This window comes from Musca vetustissima, unplaced genomic scaffold (assembly GCF_032173495.1).
Source record: "Musca vetustissima isolate MV318-11 ecotype Yass unplaced genomic scaffold, APGP_CSIRO_Mvet_v1 utg25509, whole genome shotgun sequence".
NCBI lineage: Eukaryota > Metazoa > Arthropoda > Insecta > Diptera > Muscidae > Musca > Musca vetustissima.
The window spans coordinates 19385-42560 of NW_026885149.1; the positions used below are offsets into that span (position 1 = coordinate 19385).

The window sequence follows — 23176 nt, forward strand, 5'->3', positions numbered from 1 at the left end:
AATTGTTTGCACACGGCCATCAGGATTCAATTGGAGGTCATGTTCGCCACAATAAAGCGAAAACCAAAGGCAACAACCACATTAAACACAGAACTTTAAAAGGCCGCAAAGAAAATGCCTCCTTTAAATACAACCTGTGCACAGCGCGTAAAAAGAGGGGAGCGTTCGAGGGAAATAACTACGACCCTCGATTGTAAGATACTTATCGCACATTAATTGAGCTTTCATTAGTGCAAAATACCAACAAAGCAAACAATAGCTGAAGGAAAGCAAAATTAATCACAACATAGATTACCTGACACCGACCACCACTTAAACTAAATAACACAGTAATCCGCTAGTAAGGATGAGGAGGAGGAGCTGCGTTGGGATTAACAGTAAATGGCGAAATGACAAACAAACAACAACAAATCGTTAACAATTAAAAATCATTTAAACCCAAGACCCAGTGCCCAGCGCAGTTCACGGGACACACCTTAAACTAGCGAGCCATGGTGGGGCAATGTACCATATGACCGACCTGTATAGGTTAGCCCATAATTCCACTGGTGGATAACCTGATGATGACAATGATGATGTGATAGCAGTGCAAATGACCCAATAAGATTTCCTCCCCCACCACCGCATAACTGACACAACATTTACACATTCCGTGCCGTGTCATCGAACGAAGTTAAGTGAATGTTACAAATTCCTTTGCAGGCAGATAGATACTCGACCGGGATTACACATACGAGATAACTAACGGACATGTCGACTCTGCAGGTTTTTACGTTTTAATGAAAAGTGAAAACAATGTTTATGGCCATTTGCTCGTATATTTTGGTTTACCGCCCGAACACTTTGCTCTTTGGCTCCGTTCGTTCGGTCAGTCAAAGCAGCCAAAAAGGTAAATGCTGAAGACATGTTTATTTTGACCAACTCCCTCCCACTCTGATAGCATTGGGCGGATTCATCACGTTGTAAGCGAAAAAATGTGATACGAATGGTCGCCGACCGACCGACTGGCCACCCACTCACTTATTCACCCAGACATATTCTTTGGTTTACGGTTGCACATAAATGTGTCACAAATTATTGTTATTTCTGTTGTTGTTGTTGCTGTTGTTTAACGAAATAAAAGCCCACCAAGAAAATTTAGTTCATGGTTATCGAGACACAATAACAACAAAAGCAACAACAACACATTTATAAAGGCGAAAGTAATAAAGACATAATCTTTAAAGCTGATTATAAATTACAATCACCGCCATTAGCCACTTTCATTGCTCCAGATGAGGTAGGTCTGGTCATTAATTTATGAGAATTCCAATATGATTTTCATCATATCAACCGAATATAAATTAGGAGAATTTAGTATTTTTATGAGGAAGTTTAGAAATCGTTAATTTGTTGTAATCTAAAAAGTTTAAATTGTAAAGTCAATGTTGAACAAAAAATTAAATTTTAATAGAAAAGCAGGAGGGTGAGCTATAGTATGAGGCCCCGAACAGATATATAAATTATTGATGTGACACTGCAGTGTACAATTTATAAATTATCCAATGTAAGCCCGACTAACACTCGAACCTAGGTTCCCAGAGCAACACACATGTTGTCTGACCACTTAGCGTTCTGAACCATCAAGACACTTCCGAAGGTTGCTCAAAAGCATGGGTGGACAAATATCAATAGCTAAACAAAAATCTGCTCTGAAAAGCACTACTTTTGGAGTGAAGTCGAAAATTTATTGAATTACTTCGCAGATGCATTGAATTTGATTAGAATCCACAGCCCATGTTCTTTTTTATAAAAGTATTATGCACAAAGTGCATAATGTGAGCCCTCATTTTTCAACCCTGATTTGCATGTGTTCCTATTGTTTGTTTATTTTATCCTAGAATTCCCTATAAAATATAAAAATACTGCAGCGATACAACTGTCAGAAAAAAATATTGTAAATATAGAAAATGTTAAGAGTTTGCTCCTTAACAAATACATTTGTAAATATTCCTAATCATCCATGAAATGAATAAAATGACAATTTATTACCAGTTATTCGCGAACGGTAGAGCTTTTATGGTACACTTATTATAATATTATTGCTCCATCCATCATATATTTTGTTATTAAAGAAAAAGCACCGCCATGGACTTATTATTTATATGATTGTTATTTACACATACTATGTATGTTTGTAACTATGTAACTGTTCATTATGTATTTATTAATATATCGATTGATAGCAATACAACTACTTACCACAACTAAATCACTGTCACGACTTGTCGCTACTGTTGCACCCAGCCATTGATTCGATTTGCGATCAATAACATCGCCTTGTGTATTCCGATTATTGCCTGTGGGGAGGGAGAAGAGAGCAAAATAAAAATTACAATAAAATATTAGCATTGAATAGTGCAGAGAATACAGGCGTGTGTCTGTCTGTTCTCTATCTACTGACACAACTACAGCTACAACATTTTTTTAAACAATTAATCAAAAAATATAATCACAAAAGAATGGCTCAATTAAAAAGTAGTTAAACAAACAAATATTAAAATAAATGGACTCGGCGAGAGTTGTTGAGTTGATGATGCTGCGATGGGATGTGGAATGGGGAACTGCGCATACATACACATGTACATATATATTTATTTATGGCCATGTGTGTATTTACTATTGTTGATGGTCCACAGCCAGCATCAGCGACACACTAGCTCGCGTCTGTCATAATAATAATCGTAAATAACAAAAACAACAAGAAAGCAAAGCTAAAATTGAGTCGAGTGGAGAGAATTTGAATCCAAGATTTATGCATTTATTTGTTTGTGGGGCTGTCGCTCCGGTCCGGTCCGGTCTGATCTGTCTGTCTGGGTCGTTCGGTATGCTTCGGAAACATAAAAGATCAGCTAGGCATTTGAACGGAAGTGTTGTGCTTGTTGTTGTAGGCATTTGCGACAAAAAAAGCCCAAAAGAAATAAACCAAAAGCAGAGAAATCAAATCAAAGAATCTTGAATATCGAACACCGATGAGAGAATGTTAGAGAGTGGGTGGCAGTGTTGGGTGATTACATGGGTGGGGGTGGTGTATTTACATTAGTTTATATGGTGTTGTGCGTGACGTTGTTGCTGATGACTGTTTCTGTTCCTCTCTCGATAGATTGGTTGTTAAGAGTGGCATTGGTTGTGTTTACATCGATATTTCATGTTTTATTTTTTTTTGTATTTTTTGGAAGGTGACAATCCTAATGACAGAGCATTACCTTTAAATTTGATAAAGCATTTGTTGCCATCTTCATTGGGTTAGCATTGAATTGGGAGTGGGAGAAATCAGATAAATTGTCAAAAATAATATTCGAATCATTAATGACAGATATTAAATGCACGATGATGGTTATGGTCATGGTGATGATGATGACGATGCTCCTATGGTGATATGTTAATGTTTTGTGATCTACATATTTACGATGATAAAAATGTATTTGATCCACACCTTTCTTCATAGGGGAAAATATATGAGTATTTAGGTCTGGATGTTGTGAACTTTATTCGTTGTTTATCATTTTCACTTTCGTTTTTTTCTTCGAAATGTGGAAATGTTCATCCATCATATAACAGATAAATACAACGTATTCAGGAACGGAGAAAAACATGTTCACTTATATGGGCATGTGCAATGCCGAAAAACACAATCACTATGAATAAAGCTTCTTATATAATCGAAATTCGAAGACAAATCAATAGCTCAATAGGGACAAATTCAGGAAAATATGTTGCATAGTGTACGGCTGTAAAAAACAACAGACGAAACACTCGAAAATTTGACTGTAATTATTAAAATTAGTGCTCGATCAGATAAGTGTTGCCATGGATATTACGAGGGCTGTTGACAATGTTTTAGACCATTCAAGGTATGCATGATCATGGTATTTCCATATATCGGGTTATTTTTAAGAGTGACATTGTTTAGTTTTGTTTTCATAATTTTTATTTATTTATATTATTACTCCCTACAATAAAGTGTTAAATTAATTAAACGGAAGCTTTTGTCATGTCCCCTTTCCAAATTGAATCTGAACAGAATCATGTTGTGATATTCTTTGATTCATTCTCTTGTTTTGCAATTTAGCTCAGCACGGTGCCTTGGCCCTCTTTTTTAAGTTTTCGCTTCGCAGTGACAACGCGATGACGATGACGACAACGACTTACGAGATTTACATATGACTGTGGCCACTTCCTAAATTGAATGGCAAACGGCTTCCGCTTTTGTTAAATTGGAAACATAATGGCGAATTGAAATTCAATTGACGAAGTCACATATAGAAGTAAATGATGTTGATGTTGAATGTTGCTGGTGTAATTCAATGGACTGGCCGACCGAGTGACAGGCAGAGCTCTGTTGGAGCCCAATGTTGTGTCGTCTGCTAATTTTATTGGCGGTTCTTGATGTTAATCAGTCAAATCACGTTGTCGACTTAGCCAGTCAGGCAGCAAAGCGTCCTCCCGGCTCGCTGGTAGAAACGAAAGCAACAATGCGAAACAGAGTGCAAACAGTGTATTTACTTGTGTGTAGATGTACATAAAATGGATACAAATCCATTGATCCATCAATCAATCAGTGATGGACAGGAGGGAGTTTTCCTCCAGTTGCTCTCTATGAAGATGAGGAAGAGGCAGTGTTAAGTACCAGTTAACGTGGCGATTATTATTATTGTCATCAATATCGTCATCACCCATTGTCTTCTACAGAAATGGATGAAGCACAGTGGGCCGAAAGACTAACAGCTGAGGTATTATTTAAAATAACTTGGTCAGTATTGATTGTTGGTGAAATCTACAAAAGGTGACATCACAAATAGACAATGACGTCCATTAGCTTCCAAATTTTGCAATCAATCAAGTCTGCGATGTCATCATCATTATACGCCCGCTTTTCTCAATGGCATTGTAATGTGCTCGAACCAAAAAATAATATTACACCATTGCTTTATTAAATCCTGTAGTAGTGCTGTCAAAATGTTATGGTATTTTGCCATGCGGTTTGATCTCATCGATACAAATAGGTTCTATTGGAGTTAGAAAAAATAAAACTTGTCAACATTTTCCCAAGTTCTTTCTACGATTAGTTATTGATAAATACTTGTATACATTTCCATTTAACATCCCTTTAATCACGGTCCAGTGTTAAGACCTCTTTCATTCACTTGTAAACACTGGCAATTTTACATTAATTATCACATTCGTCTTTCGGCTCGTGGTCATTGGTGTTGGATTTGTGGTCTGTGTAAGCCTGTGTGTGTATTTTACGCTTCTGTTGCCTAAAGTCATAACTGAAAAGTGTTAATGTTCGACACGATCCCAAGATCTTTGTTCGCATGATCTATGCTATCAAGCAGTAGCGTAACAAACAAAATCCGATGTATACTTCTTGTTAACATCCCCACCGAACAGTGTTAAATGCAACGTCTCTGTGGTTTAAAATTATGTGAGTGAATGCGTACATTGGCTATGTTATGTTTGTTTGTTTATCCTTGAGGCCATTGGTGCATTCACTGTTATACGATAATCATAATCATGAATTAGCTTATTTATAGCACTTCATGGACAAGATGCCTCCCCATTTATGGTGAAGATTTACTGCCAAGTTTTGCCTGAAGTGCCCAGCCACCACCACCGCCGCCATAATCAATGATCGGTTAGAACACTAATGACCATGCACTTGGTGATTATTTATCCTTTGGGTGATCGCTGTTCTTGTTGGTTGTTGGTGTGCGGCAAGGGAAGAACAATGTGCTGCGGAATGTTTCCACCAGTCTATGGAGCCATCACCATCATCATTAGTTATTATCTTCCTGTCGACGAGCGAATAGACGACCACATAGGCATTATTGCGTTCTTCACGGCTGCAGACAAGATGTTCTGCATAAATTTACATTTTACGCACACAAATTGTTATGGTATTTTATAGCTTGCCACGGGCATGTGGGTATTTCCATATGCATATGGGTAATGAAAGGATTCAAATTAAAGAAGTAATACTGGCTGGTAGCAGGTGGAAATAATTGAGGGGCATAACAAAATGAGTGTCAATATTGCTAAAATTCCGAATCTAAACCACTAGATTTGGTCATGTCTTTTTCTATCAACAACTCAAAATCTGCTTTCTGATAACTTTGGACTTTTTTACAAAAGTTTTATTTCGGCCAATATTTTTAGAAAATCCATATAATCCGATTGTGAATATTTGTTTAATGTGTATGCCATAGTTTCCAGCAATAGTGTTGGGCACTGGTGAAATTTGTATATAAGATGTGTGGTTTATTTGCAGAAAGTTCCTCAAAAATTGATCTAAATTTTTGTATAGTCCACATCAATTTCTAATATCCCCATATTCACAAACTTCTTTATGCAATTCATGCCCAGTGCTCTGCAATGCAGATCTCCATGAGTATTTTAATGTTGTTGTTCTTATTTGCAAATTGTTGATATAACTGAGGTATGCAGTTTGCGGCTATAACCCTCTTCTGGCAAATGTCGGCACTCGGCACTGCATTGGAAAACTCCAATGAGGCATCGTCACACGGTCTGCAACATGTGATGTGTGGTTTTTCGGTTAACTATTGTCGGTCTTCGTAGGCTGGGCGCACGCGCTGGCTTTCATCATCAATCGCATTAGCCACAAAAAAGCATATAATTTTATTTGCACATCCGTAAGCATTTGCCGTCCGCTATTCACCATTCATTTTCCATGCCACCGCAAGCCTGGATGTGGAGTACTTTTTGCCGCAATTTGTTTTTATTGCAACACATGATGATGCTCCAGCAATTGTTGCATGGGTTTTTTCATCTTAAGTGGGGGTAAGTAAATTGCCAACATAGTTTTCGCTGGCTGGCTGACTGACTGACTGGCAAATAAGTTGCGTATCAACAACAACATAAACACAAGAATCATGCTAAAGACCATGTTCCAGCACATAGACCGCTACAAAATAGCAGAGCATACATAGCAACTTGTTGTTGTTGTTTCATTCTTATGTAAGAGAAGTTGTTTGTTTTTGTCTGGCATGTGCTTTTTTCCCTTTCGCTGGTTCGCAGGCTGGCTGGCTGGATCGGTGGGTCGGTCATCTCAAAAACAAACAAATGCGGAAATGTGGCAAGCATTTGTATGTTTATGGCCAGTTTTATTACAAACAGATTTCTTAACCGTATTGTAGAAGTTTATTTCATGTAGTTGCCCGGCAAACAACATCTTTTACTTTGCAGACATGTTTCTTGACAGGCATGGAAGGCATAGTGGCTCCGAATTTATTTCAGACGGTTTTTCTTTATCTTTTATTTTAATTTAAATTGTCCCACATTTAGATTTATGTATTTCAGCAGAAAGTAATAGCAACTAGCAGTGACAAAAATAATTCAAAATGATGATATGCTAAAACTTGAATAAATACCGGAAGACTTGTCCGAAGTTATTTAAGGTTATTTCTTTAATGAGAGTTATGTTTGTTATGGTACTACTCATCAAACTTCCGGTTGGACCAATCAAATTTCTGGTCGTAGTCGTTTCCCCCACCTATTATGTATTTTCTAATTGGTAATATAAAATTGTTCCAACATGATCGAAACCACTGTGTAACCAACCACATCCCACTGATGGGGGGCAATATTTTCTAAATTTGTTTAGAATAGATTCACCGTTTGCCAATTGTGGTTGGCAAAGGTGGACCAGTTTTGCCCTAAATGAAAAACTACCCGCCAAATAGAGAATAAAATGTGTATTTCAGCATAGTTTCAAATCATAAAGATAGATATGAGCAAATAGTACAGCGAGATACCTGTGTAGCCTATATTCGTTGTGTATGATGTATGGGGAATATGCATTTATGCATACATTAACCAATGGGGAGCAAAACTGGCGAGGAGAGGGGGAATGTTAACACATTGGATGCGTAGGTTTCACCTTTGTACAAATTGTGGCATTTTTCTGAACATGGCATGTGTGTGTGTGTGTGTGTTTCTAACGTTGATCTTGTTGCTATTTCTTTGATATCATAAATGTGTAGGTTGCATGTTGGAAGGTGAGGAAATATGAAATATCCAAAAATACCCTAGAGAATTTGGCGTTTTGTTTGTGTTGTTGTTTATTCAACACGTATAAATGATAGTCATCAATCTGACAAACAAACTGAATGGATTTGCTTACAAATCTACAAAAGGTGCAACTGACAAACCAAATGAAAGCTCCAATGTAACAAATCTATTGTAAATCTTTCAAAGATCACTGGGATAGGAGAAAATACCTCCCAAAAATTATTTGTATTAATGACATGTTTGCCCAGGGGATAATTAAAAATAATGGCGTGTGAAATGAATGACAATTGAGTTTTTTGTCTGTTGGCAGGGTATTTGCTTGTCACGAAGATGAAAATGTTTGATCATGCCAGGCGCATGTTCACATCCATGTATCAAATATTTTGATAGCCCACATATTATTGTAAAACACACAAATCGACAAAATATTGTTAAACGCCCTATTTTGAATCCATTTATTATTATTATTTTCAAATTATATTTATGCTGGTATTTGTTGTTCAATATTAAAGCTAAAATTTGATTATTTTACTTACTTGAAGAATCAAATCTCACCAATGAGCACTGATCATCCTCCATACCGCAATTGAATACCGCACCTGCTTCCACCACGCCTTCCTGATAAGATGAGGTATCAAATTTGGGTGCACCGACCACCAGCCTGCAATAAAAATACGAAATATATTAAATGAAAATAAATTAAAATAAAGATAACCCATTTCATAAAAATTATTTTTTTTTAATTTTATTTGGGTTAAGTTGGTTTTTAATGACTCAGATTGATGACAACGATGATTGGTTGACTAGTGTCGGGGACAACGACTTTGTAGAACACCAGACTTGCAATGAAGGAAATTTGAGCTTACGATATACGTTTGTTGAAGTTCATGGCACCAGTGGTGTTGTTGTTATTGTCATATCAACAATTCTCCAAATAGTTTTTTATTAAAAAACTGATGATGTGGGAAAATAAAATTAAATGCACTTTGTAATTATGATTCAATATATTTCCCCGTTTCAATGTCAATAAAGTGCTAAGAACCCGGTTGCTAAGTGTATAAATAATAATGTAAGAATGCGATATTCAATCTGAAATGTTCAAATGCTAGATTTTTTTCGACCTACCACACTAGCTGAAATGTTTACCATGGGTTTAGCCTTTCATTCTGTTTTTTAAAATCCTACATATTATTTATCCCTTTCCCAAAAACATTTTTAAAAGTCGAAACTATAATAAAATTCTAAAAATATTAAACTCAAATAATTAAAAAACTAATAATTAGAATATTTTCTTACAACAAACAAATATTGCAGGCGTCAATATTTCCAACTGCTGAATATTGCCTCATTGCCCTATTACATGAAATGAATTTCAAGTGGATTTCCGCCGACAATGTAAGGCGAGAACATAAAAAAGTGAGAGATTGTTGTTTACACTAGAAAATAATTAATTCGAGACTAATTAAATGCTGTCGACATTTCAAAATCTGTGGGAGGGGTACTTCCACACACACGCACACACCCATCGCCATAGCCATATGTGGCCCCCAGTCACAGCGAGATACAAAATGACCATTTGTTTCAATTTACAGGTTTATTCTAAAGCTCTTTACTCTTCTCGGTACAGGTGTGTATCTGTGTGTGTGTGTGTGTGTGTGTGGAAGGGAGAATAACTACTGGACTGCAATGCAAATGAAATTCGACTTTGTAAAAACAGAACAAAAGCCAAAGAAAACATTACAAAATATAGAGCAGCGCATATGGAAATTGTGCAATCAATTCAATGCAGTCGACTGAGAGAAACTAAAACTACATACATACACACATACATAGATAGTTATAATGAAATTATGTGCCTGCCAAACAAAAACAAATGCAACAATAAAACTAATTATTTACAAAATAAAAAAAAACAAAGCGCCGGCAATCTTTTGTTGGCACGTGCTATAAATAATTGTATTCGATTTCAACAACAATAACAACAAGAGAATATTATGTAATTTCCTCAAACAAGCACAAATATATTTATAATTGGCAATGTCCCCTCTCTGTGTAGAATTCAATGACAGATGTTGTGTAGATGGCGCGAATAAAATATACGATGTGTCAATAGGTTCCATAATTTCATATGGATCGATGAAGAAATGTGCCATGTAAATCATAGATCATAAAATATAAGAATGGGTCTATGTTGTTTTCCGTTGCCTACAACAACAACAAATAGATAGCAAAATGTTATATATTCCCCCTCTAAATGTTGCCTACATTCCTTTGCATTCCAAATAATTTAAAATAAATACTAAATTATTTGAAAACCAATTGGGTGTAGCAGGATAGATAGTAATTTTTTATAGTAGACGAATATCCTATTAGGCCGTTCAATTAATTAAATGATCATTATTTCTTTAGGGTGTATTCGGTGAATTCCAAGAACTAATTGCATTTTTTTTTTTGTAATTAATGCATTTACTGACCAAATGATGCAGTAATGAATGAGTAATGATCAATAGGTAAGATAATGAATGATCACCTCCGCCAACACTAATTTCTCATTCTTTATTTGCTAAATAAATAAACAATTGGATACGAAAATAGCACACGTTTTTCTAACGTCAGCTTCTGACTCATCGATGAAAACAAATTTCGTAGATATTCTCTAGAGAATTGTTTATTTTCTTTTATTCTATGTATTTGTTGTTATTTTTTTTCTTTTTATTTGTTCTTGAAATCGACGTTGTTGGCAGCCTACAAATAAATTAGGAAATATTGGATTGAGTTGTGGCATAAATTCAAAAACAAAAAAAAATCATAATCATAATCATAATCACCCATGGTACAAACTCATGGCATTGCGTATCGTTTCGTTCCAATTTTTTATAAAAGAATAATGTTTCAAACAACAGATTTTTATAGCGGCTATTTGGATCAGTGAATTTTATTCAAATTGGCGTTCCTATGGTCGGCGAACATGTGTTGTTTGTATTCACGGACGTGTGCAATGGAATTGTCATGGTCAATTTATGTTTTTGCACATGTTTTTATTTCGATACTGAAATTTCACTGCAAATATTGATTTTCCACAAAAAAAATTAAATAATATTTATTAAAAAAATAGGAACAAAACAACGATACACATCATAAATCCAATTCGCCAAAATTAATTAATGATGTTGTTGAAAATAACAGTATTTTGCAAAATTTGAATTTTGTTACATAAAAGACAAATAAATTTAATTTCAATAGAATTGAAATTGGCGCCAGCTATTATCAGATTCTATTGCCATTCCTAAACTTGCTACATTATATTGTGATTAAGTAATCGACTTGTTTTGTATAACCAGTTTCGTTTCGATTCCAGTTGGATATTGAAATTCTATTGAATTCAATAACATCACAATTTGACAATATTTTATGACAAATTTCTGGCGAATGTTTAGTTCATAGAACTAAAATGAAGACAATGGGTATGGGCGGTCGGTCGGAATGACAGATATTGGATAAACAAATAATAAATACACGGAGAAAAATAATAATTATATAAATTTAAAACAAATATCATTAAAAAATTATTATTAATTAATGAAAATCAAGGTTTTGGTTTAAATACTTTTATTTAATTAATAAATAATAATAAATAAATTTAATTAATAAATAATAATTAATGACGTACATCGATTTATTTCTTGATATTTATTTTTCACAGTGTAAAATTAAAAATGTTTGTTCGGTTAATTGTAAAAAATGAATTAATTTTTATACAATTGTTGTATCTATGACTATATGTATGACGACATACTGTATTTAGTAATCGGCTAATTGTTATTGCTCATTTATGAGATAATATTTTTAAAATAATTTCCATTTCAGAATAATACAATATCGAATACAACAACAATATTTTAATCGATTGTATATTTATTTATTTTACCATTGTTATTATAATTTGTTCGAATTGGCTGATAAATATTGCTTTTGATTAGTCAACATAGAGTAAAGGAAACAGAAAATAAGAAAACACATACAATAAAATAAGTATTTTATTAAATTTACGATTTCTTGAAAATCTTAAAGAAGTATTCAAGTATGAGTTTTTTAATAATATTTTCTAAGGGTTATTATATGAAATATATCATTTGAGCTCAATTTTTTTTGATATTTAAAAGTTTACTGGTTTGGTTTTTTGTTTTTTGCAAACTAAGATCGTCATGATGTATCGATGTATGACTTTACATTAATGAAATGATTTATATATATTTGACCCTAAATGATTTTTTAGCAGATGTGCCTCTTTGAAAGTATTTTTTTGATCACTTTTTATTTTGCCCTATAGCATTTATTTTTGTTATTAATTCCGTGAACCGCCACCCTCTTTTTTTCTCTCGGTTAGAGGGTGTATTGCTCTTAACTGCACAAGGTCTTCCTAGTATTATTTTCTCCCCCACCCTCAATTCATATGAAGTGCTTAATAAGTCGAAATGTTATATTTAATCGGATTTAAAATATATTTCTTCTAATAATATCCACAGTTCGGTCTTGAACATATGATGGCTATCAATTTTAATTAATCTTTACTCTCTCTTTATGAGACATCATTCTGTCGCTGTCAATATTTCGTTTGGATTTGCTGTGACATTTATGGATATTTAATGAAATCCTAAGGGGATGTCAGAAATTGAAGCCCAAATCTTGTGGTGTTTGGGCTTAATACTCGCTTTTTTAATTCAACATATCTAATAAACACAATTGATATTAAATGTCATCGAAATATTAATGAAACTATGTATGAGCGAAGTGTTTCAGCAGGGCAATGAAACTCGAAATTTTTAATACAACTGCGACTTCAAAGGCAGCAAAACTTCCGCAATTATTTTCGACAACAATGGCTGTCATCCACAAAATCCATACTCCATCCACCCATTAATACAAATTCTATTCCAAAAAAAAAAACATACAGGAAGAAAATTCAGTCTAGAAGTCTTAGGGAATGTCATCATGGCATGAAGGCGTAGCAATTTTAAATTGAAATTTGAATACAAATATGTAGGGAAAAAATAGATGCCATTCTTTATAAAATACAACACATGGCTCATAGTCCCATGGCCTAAGGGATACAGGCGACATCCACCACAAAGGCATTTGCGTTTAAGATGCGCCACATCACACTCCGACTGCAATTGGTAATGGTAATGCACATGTTAATGTTTTCTTCCTTTATTTCAGATGATTGGTTGCTGTTGTTGCTGCTTTTATTTTTAGAATTGAGTTGTAAACATTTCAGACAAAAACTGCAGCAACAACAACAACAAGAGGGAACTCTAAAGGAACTTAGACAAGAAAAGAGGAAAATGAAAACAAAAGGAAAATATCAATTTCCTATCTCTTGTGGTTGAGCTCCTTGATTATTGTGCCTGTACTGCTACGACATTATATGGGGGAACATTCGCCTGCAAGAGGTGTGTCCGCATGTGCAACACAATAGACCTACAATTACATGTTTTGAACGAAGCCTAACCTTTGTTAAGTACGCCTAGAAAATAAAAGTCATTACTTATTCTCTATTGTCTCTCAAAAGAGAAATGTTAAAGAGATGTACAAATATTACTCTCGATGCACCGTGGCTCAGAGAACGATCATTTAAGAGCTCTGTATTTATTGATTTATATTAATGTGTTTGATAAAACAATCATTTGTAAGGTGTTCCAATTTTGACTAGAATTTGTTCGAATGAATCCACGTACAAAATGTTCGTTTGTTTGATCAGGTGTCATGTCGGGTCAACTGACACAAAAATTAAAAATTGATAACAATTTTGAATATTTTCCATGTTGAAACAAACTACATTGTGTTATATCAATAAATTCAATGAAAACACTATTGTATCATTTGATATTCACCGAATTCAAATAATAAACATTTCACAACATTCATATTCGTTGATTCTACATTTTACGGAGTTGATATAATTTGCAAATATTATTATTAATATTAAGTTGGAAACAAAGAGGCTTTAATTTTGAAGTTAGTATAATTTTGTAACTCATTTTTTGGTACAAAAATTACGACACTGAGTTTGACTTCTTTGTTACAAATAGGCAAAAAATTAACTTATATAACTTATATATAAGTTCTGAAAAATATTATTTTCGGTACCATTTTTATTTCTGTTCTTCTATGGGAAATATTTCCCAAACGTAACTACTGTGCCATGCCGTTCATACCCGCCTTTGCTTCCTGGCAACGATGACAACAACAAGAACAACGCAATATTGATTATGATAATGATGTTCAAAGCAAAACATTAATGCTGGCTTTGACATTGATCCCTTACATGTGTTCAACATCCGTTCCACTGTGGATAATTTTAGACAGCCATCGATCTCGTCGATCGGCCTGTCGGTAATTTTTACAGAAAGAGCCCGAACACCCAATATGAATTTGAAACAATTTCCAAATGAAGAATTAACCCATAACGAAATGTGGCGTATGTCTGTATGGCATACACGTGAATGCAAAGAATTAAATCTCTTTCAAAAATTTCAAGAGCAAGAAGACGTCTTTCTTTTTTTTTTTTTTTTTTTTGTTTTTTCCCTTTCACATGTGGTGAATTTACAACTGCTTCGGTGACTTATGAATGGGAGAATGAACGAACGAACGACTACCACTACCTTCAGAGTGCCAAGTTCAGTTGGAATTTTATGAGATATTTCGCATTGTTGTTGTTATTGTAAATCACAGTGGGCAAATTGTAGTCTGGCCTCCGTGTAAGTCATGTTCCAGCCCCTTTGTTACTGCTGCTGATGATGTTCTCGGGTATACGAATAGAAGAAAAAGTGCTTTTGTGGATTGTGGTAACGCATTTGCTTTTGTACTTTCCCTTATTACAGTTGCCATGATCCGCTCATGGTTTTTATGGGTTTATTACATGACATTGAACTTCCTTGGCAGAAACACAGAAAGAAGTGCAAAGTGACTACAATAAGACTTTCTTTGTAGCGGGGCAAAAAGAGGCTTAAACACACACTACCAATACGACAACGAGAACGACAAACGAACATTTAACTCTCATAAAAACAACATTTATGCGATTTTACGGAAATTACTAATCCAATAGACAGAACGGACAGACAGACCGTTGAACATTCCCATATGTTCTAAATAACAATAACAACAACGTTGAGAAATTAAACGTATTGGCTGCGCGTGTGTGCCCTCGACCCTGAGCATGGATAATTTGAAATTGGAAATTTATTCACTCTAGTCTACCTTCGTGCAAGTGAATGGCCCTTGTCCACTCGAACGCTGTCGTCCGGGTTGCCACTATCCGTGATGGTGGCGATGTGCATTTCATGTGTGTGTTGATTTCCCTTATTTTCCAATTGAAAGGGGCGTTCGGAATGATATTAAATTTTAACACGCCTGCTTGTCAGCCCCTGACCATGTGTGCATAGCGGGGAAAACAAACAGCCCAGAAAAAGGGAAGAAGTTTCCCAGAAGCTTGTTGTTTATATTTTTATTCCATATTGTGTGTTTTACCTCTCACCTCTTGACGGAAGAACAGCGCAATGGGAAATGCTAATCCATACATTTATGCATGCATGGCATGCATGTTGACCCAGGTTCGTTTCGAACATTTTTAATTAATGTCTTTGTTTGATAACAAAAGTCACTCATGCGCATATCCAGCCAGCAATTGCTGAGTAAGCGTTGTAATTATAATCACTTAATGCGGGAGGCAAATGACTTTATGCGCTCCGTTTAATATGCAGTAAAAAATGGGGTATTTTCTTTGAAACCACAAATAAATATAAATTCGGGAAATTTATCACTGCGAACGAACATGTTGTGACTGCTGTTTACTGTGGGCCTTCAGGTGTTAACCGGCAGTTTTTAGAATTTCATTTTGCCACAAACTCATGTGGGAGATAAAACGTTTATCAAGAATTATTTTCAAATTGTTTGGGGGGGAAATGTAAACGTTTCAACAACTTTCTTTCTGTATTCCCTGTGTAAATATTTTAGCACTTTTCCTGCCGTGGGATAATTTTTCCATAAATGATTTCATCGGCGATGTTTGTTTGCTACATTTCGGAGAAACAAAAGAATTCAGGAGAATTTTTGAAACAGCTTGTTATCAACAGAGTTCAAAGAGAGAAAGAGTAATAGTAGAGAATCGATACAAAAAGTCTTAACAGAGAACACATATATCCTCCATAGTGTATTGCTATCGATTATATTTTCTGAGGACTGCATTTGCATATCTCTGGCTTAACATGAAAAGTGTACAAGTCAACTATCTCGCTTTTAGTTCTTGTTTTGTAGTAAATATTTCGATTTATATGTAAGTCCATATTTATATTCTTTATATCCAAAGCCATTAATTTTTATAATAAATATTGTGCTGATAGTCAATCAAAAGCTCATAGATGTGATTAAATAGTTAGTTATAGGAGGAGGGGATATGTTAAAAATCCTAAAAACCTATAATGGAATCGTTTTAATTCAAAAGTGGCTCTTGGATAGATTCTTGGGAAACTGTTGATCAAGCTTGATGATATTTGATAATCGATTGATGATATTACGGTATGTTATTTTTTTTTTTACAAAAAATAAAACAATTTCAATTGAAATTCTCCTTTAAAATAATAAAAAGGAAAACATTGTAATCAAGTACTTAAAATTTCAGACTTGCCACCACAAACTGTGGTCTTGATCGTGTCGTAATTGTTTGATTGTCATTCAAAGATTAATCGATTGTTTCTGGTTGTCGCTGTTGTTCCATTGAACGTTTTTAGAATTTTTTTCATACGAAAATGAAGTTAATTGTCTGGCACTGGAGGCATTCTGATTGAAGTACAGGCATGATTGAAGTACATGCATGCGTGTAGGACAATGGAGTTATCTTGGCCACAGGCCAAACAGAAACACAAGACATGCATGTTTGATTTTTCCAACCTAAAACAACAACAACAACTTGGGAAAACACCGATAGGCTGGGGGAAACCATTTGACGCCAGTTATCTGACACAACAAAACTTAAAGGAAAACCTAGCCAACAATTGTTCGATGATGGCTAAGCCGGGCAACAATTATGTTGTTTAACAACAATGGATAAACCTTATCGCGGTAAGGCTAGTTGTGGGCAGGCGCATGGGCGCTAAATGTCTTGTAGGTACATATAGGTGAGGGTGTGTGTGTGTGTGAGTGACTATAAGAAAGGTAGGATAACACAGCCATTGATGAATATCAACATTTAATCAGCGAATACGCATCTATCGGATATTTGTTATTCATGTTGACGTTGTTATTGTTGCTGTTTGTGTGATGCTCTTGACACTTTGTGCCTACCTAGGCCTTGTTTATTTGATTTGTTGACGGTTTTAGTGGTTCCATCCCTTTTTGATAACCTTCTGGGCCATGTCAAGCAAAATGCAATGTTTTCAGTTGTTTGTTGAGATTGTGTTTTTTGGTGGTAAAACAATTATTGTTTCATGTTTGTCAACTCTATTTTGTCGCCGAAAGTGAAAAATAATAACAATGCCCTGCAGCTATTAACTAAACATCAGCTATGCCGACAAGGCAGCCTGCCTGGCAGCCAGTCAGCCAATCAAACAAACAGGAAAACAGCCTCAAGGAGGAAATTGAGTTTGGTTCCTTGTTATTACTCATGCATGACATGTCACGTCCAGTAAAATACACAGATAATTTGTTTGTTTAGGTTCAGTCCCGAGATCTATTATCGATCTCGATATTTGGTTTGTGTTTGCCCACCGAAAACAATGCAGAACGCCTTTGGTGAAGCCATTCAAGCAAACAAATATGAAATGGAACTATTTTTCTAGGAAAATGGGAAATAAAATATTGTTTTAATTTCATTATTTATTACAAATGAAAACACCATTACTAAAGCAGATGTATTCCAATGGGTCGTAGGGTGTGTGTGTGGGTAGGTATTTATAAATGAACCATTAAATATATATTTAATGATATTAAGTGTTGGGATATTATGTTAGACATAGACATAAAAATAGTCCTTACATAAACACTTTGGAAAAAATTCTATTGAATATACTGGATTTTGGCATGGACTGGTAACATCATATTAGTTTCGTTCCAGAACCTAAAAGAGTTTAGAAACTTTTTACTCGAAACCCGTTCCTGAACCCACAAAACTGGTAAAACATTGAATCAAATTTAAGAGAGCACAAAACAAAATGGCGTTCTCTTTGTAAACTTTTTACTCGAGAAATCTGGACGAGTAAACATGGTAAGCAGGGATGCCTACTTCTGATTGGCAGTTATATTGATTTTGAAGTATTGCCATCTAATTTTGGCATATTTACTAGATTTCCGTTCCCGAACTTTTTAAATTATTTTGTACTCTGAGAGCGATTTTAAAATGTTTCCCTTTTACTAGCTATACTATTAAAAAAAAATACTGGAACAGACCAATTAATTGTTAATATCCAGAAAATTATTATTATTATTATTATTTTTTGTTAAATTGTGATGTCTCTTCACAATTATCGCTGATGCTTGCATAAAATTAACAAAACTTTGTTTTCTATATAGAACATCGAATTATTATGTATTTATAATTATTCTTTATTTAGAATATGATGTTCTCGTTATGTTAATAATGTTTCTCGCATCAACGACTTTGAAGCCATAACCTTCTGTGTGCCCCTACATAAAAAAATAAAACTTTCCATCAATTGTATATTTCCAGAAAGTATCGCAATATCAAATCTTGTCTACATCATACTAGACATTGTTAAGTCATGATACAGGTCGAGTAATTGTTGCCATTTATATATATTTCCTACATAACAAACAAGAAGAAGAAGAAGAAATAGAGGAATGTATGTCAAAGTCCGCAATGCGACTCTTTGAGTACAAGATCCGACCAATCCGACCAATCCAGCCAATCCAACTATCTATCAGCCGCATAAGGCAACTTGCAGGCAATACGCATCGAGTGTGGTGGTCATTTAAACATTAAATCCATAACCAAAATTGGTCATTTGTCCATCGTTTTCGTAGTCGTGCACTATTTAACCATGTTCGAACAATGGCACAACAACATCTTTTGCACCACCTGAATGGGTCATCATCATTGGCAATTGATGTTATGGCTTAAACCACAATTTGTTCTTGGCCATCATACTAATTAGGTGGGCTACTTGCTGAAGTATTGCCACATTGACTGCAACATGTATGCTGCTGACCAGTTCTTTTTGAACGCTCCACAACAACAACTCTTACCCGGTGTTTGTGTGCGTCTGACATGGTTGGCTATTTGGATTTGGTTCTTTTAAGGAAAGTGTGACCCAATATTTGGGATTTGTTGACCAAAAGTGCATTGTGTTAACGTGATTGCCCACTCTTGACTTACGGCCAATGACGGACGACTGTTCGTTGCCACTGCTGTTACATTTGGCTGCTTCGTTATTATCTGAAGTGCTAACTTCTCAAGTGTTCAAGTGGCGGATTGAATGGATTTCCAAAGTATTTGCAGAACGTTAGGAACACATGTAGCCACTAAATGGTTATCACTTGTTTTCTCAACAACTCAACATAGAATGCTAAACAAATAAATTTGCACCATCGGTAGCTGGTTGTCGTTGCAACTGGAGAGGGAAACAATAAAGTTCCCTGCAGCCAGCCATGGGTTTTATCTAGTGTCAACACAAAAGTGTAAAAGTTTAACAAAACAAAGAATAAAACACTTTTTTCATTGGGGATATGTTGTTGTTGTTTGTAAATGCATTTGAACATATGTAGATATGAAGACAAATATGGGGAGAAGTGTTTTAGTTTTTGAAAACTGTATCATGTCCCAAAATATCCAAGAAAATTTAAAGTATTCTAGTAATTTTAGTAATTTTATTTTAACAATTTTCTTGATTATTTTTTTTAACAATTTCGGCCTTTATTCAGGCCATTTTAAGGAATTTGTTTTAAAAAGGAAAAAATACATTTTACAAGAACAATGTAAATATTTTAGCAAACCATTAAAAGCTATTTGGGGCACAAATATAAACACACAAAGATTTGGTAAGTTACAGATTTACAGCATGTATTCACTAAATGTAAATATATTAGGGTGTCACTTCGTTTCCAATAAATATGAAGCCATGAACTGATGGTGTTCTGCCGCTCACCGAACAAATTATCCGATATGTAAAGATATTTTTTCAAAAAAAACAAATAATTTTTTTTTAAGATTATAGACATTTGAAATTGATATAAAACCATTGTGAATGTTTTTTTATTCAATATATCGATTAGAGCATCCTAATATCTTTACATGAGCACACAACGTTAAATCCAATGGACCAGTCAACTAGCCACTACAACACAAAAAGCTTGTACTAAAATGTGTGTGTATGTATGTGCCTGCGGTTTACAATTTTCATTTTAAAAATAAACAAACAAAGAAAAACGAATTAAGAAACAAATATTTCTTAACTTTTAAGGTAATAAAAAGAAATCCCAAAAAAAAAATTAATGGAAGTTTATTAAAGACTTTTTTCTTTTGGCTAGGGATATGTATCGTACTACATATATGGCCCCAAAGAGGAATGAAATTCTCTTCACACATTCTTCATGTAAGTGCATCGATTTATCGGTGTTACCTTGCCAATATCTAACCCTTGTTGGAAAAATCTCAATGTGCGACTTTTGACATTAGACAAGAAGATTCGTATATTCAAAAAAAAAAACAAAAGAAATTTTTGATTAATGTAGTCAACGAGTTCAAGTGAGAGTTCTCCGTTTGTAGGCAACAAATTCAAAAACATACACACATACTCGTATGTTTGCATTCATAGCAAAAAAAAAATAGACATAAGCGAGCAAGATGAGCGATCAAAGGCTATCGTATTAAACAGATCATAAGCAGAATACAGCTGTCGGCTTACCAAGCAAACGACCGGCCAGCCAATCAGTCAGCCAACCATCTAACTAATGGATCCATGCATTTTACATTCATATAACTTTGTAGGCTTGCTCGACTTAAGTGTTCATATTTCATATGACTCGCAAAAAAGTCTCACGTTGAAATAGTCATATTTATTTGGGAGGGAGTGCTTTACTTAAGGTCATATGTGGGGGATGTGGTTATACAATGTGATTTCATTTAGTATTTAAATTGTGTTGTGGTATGATTGTTACAAAGATTCCACATTAAATAAATATTTGTATTTCGATTTGAAATTAAACTCAAGGATATGAATCATAGCAGATATATACATCGATGGTGTAAGTCCACTTTTTCTAGAAATTGAGATTTTGAATCAGACATGTTCAATAAGTAAAAACCATCGATTTAGGGGAACCATAAAGTCCAATTTATCACATGTCACTGACTGTCAGTCCTTCAAAATTGTAAAATATAAACTTACGTGTTAAGCCAACAATTGGGGACTCATGATAATTATAGGAAAAGTGGTCGGGATGAACAGCTGACGCTGGTCGAACAATTGAGTCCCAAGAAGTCGGAAAACTCCCGATATGGAATTATACGAGATATAATGGAGGTGAATTGGTTGGCCTCGGAATTGAGTAAAATACATTATCTGTGTTTCGAACCCCGATAAGATATCCAACCAAGATAGCTCCCACGAATTAAGGATATAACTGAATTCGTGATTTTATTCTAATGCGGGTTTTTCTTTTTCAGCTTCCCAACGGCAGGTTTTTCTTCTCTCTTATACCAAAGTATGGTTATTTATCATTTTCCCTCATTTATCTGTTTCCATGTAACCCGACAACAACAAATGCCTTATCTTTTGTGAGAAGGGGGTGGGGTAAGAAGTAATACACACGAATGTGCTTGTTTACTTATTGTTATATCTTCACTTGAATATTTAAGCACAATTATTTATCTGCTTATAACATGCCGCATTTTCATATGAAGAACAAAAACTACACCAACACTCTATGACGATAAGCGACCAACGTTTATCTCATCGGAGTTTGTTTTCTGTTCTCTTGAAATAAAGTAATTTATTAAATTATCCAAAAAATGTATGAAGAGATTAATTCCAAGAGGAACCTAAGGGATTCTGTAGGGTTCGTTAAGACACCCCCAATAAATCAAAACTCAGGAAAAAAAAACTAGGTTACCAAACAAAGCGTGGCGAATTAAATCACTTTACAGGGAGATGCGGAGGAATGTTATAAATAGGATAATATTAATATAGAAAAAATTACAGACACTGTATTTGAAACCTTACTCATAAGGTTCCAAAACATAGCCGTTACTAAGAACCCTAGACCATAACCCTAGATTTCCAACTTTCAAATATTAGTTTGATGGGTTGTTACAAATTTTTTGTAAAAAAAAACTTTTATCCACAGATTCATCTGATTTCCGTCAACCAACACGACACTTCAACTTGACACCTCTCATTACATTTCAAAATTACTTAATAATTATATTGCTAAAATTAAGAATGAATTTTCAATTGGATACTTACGAATTTGTGTATTGCCCCTTGTGCAGGGCAATGCTGAAACCAAACATGGAATCATGTTCTGGCCGCTGGTGTATTACATATGTGGGTATATCAACGTTGTAGGCTGTGGCCAGAGGCCACACTAATGTTGAACAACAGATGGCCAAGATGATCATCCAGCCCGAGGTAGTTTTCGTGATGTAATAATTGTTGCTGTGGCGTGCGGCCGGTAAGGATCGATGCCGTGCCGTTGTCGTCGATTGAAGTTTTTTCATGTTGAAAATGTGTTGTTTTCACTTCTAAGAAGATTTTTTTATATCTTGAAGAGGTGATGGCGATTGCGTGATATTGGTGTTTCCGAATTATTTATTGATCGAAAAGTAATAGATGAACACACACACAGACACAAAGATTTTTTATTTATTTCGAAATCCGATTTCTAATATATATTTTTTTTTTTTTGGATAACTTAATTAGAATTCGTCATTATTTGTTGCGTTAGAATAAGGGCTCGTTCGTTTATTAATTTTCCAAGGTTACAGATGATGATGATGTTGTTGCTGTTGTTATCTATATAAAGTGGAAAAACACAATTGTAAAATTGATAAATTGCTGCTGCGGTTATTGTTCTATGATATGAAATAATT

At 34.6% G+C, this 23176-nt stretch overlaps 1 protein-coding gene across 1 annotated transcript in view; it reads right to left on the reverse strand.

Annotated features, from left to right (window-relative positions):
• LOC133332275 (integrin alpha-PS2) overlaps positions 1 to 22834 on the reverse strand; it is a 39191-nt gene extending 16357 nt beyond the window's left edge. The window contains exons 1-3 of the mRNA XM_061540676.1: positions 22551 to 22834; positions 8607 to 8731; positions 2242 to 2339 (exon numbers count right to left, since the gene is read on the reverse strand). Of these exons, the coding sequence (XP_061396660.1) occupies positions 2242 to 2339; positions 8607 to 8731; positions 22551 to 22804 (477 nt within the window). The 5' untranslated portion in view covers positions 22805 to 22834. The remainder of the gene's footprint in view (positions 1 to 2241; positions 2340 to 8606; positions 8732 to 22550) is intronic.
• Positions 22835 to 23176: the final 342 nt, after the last annotated feature.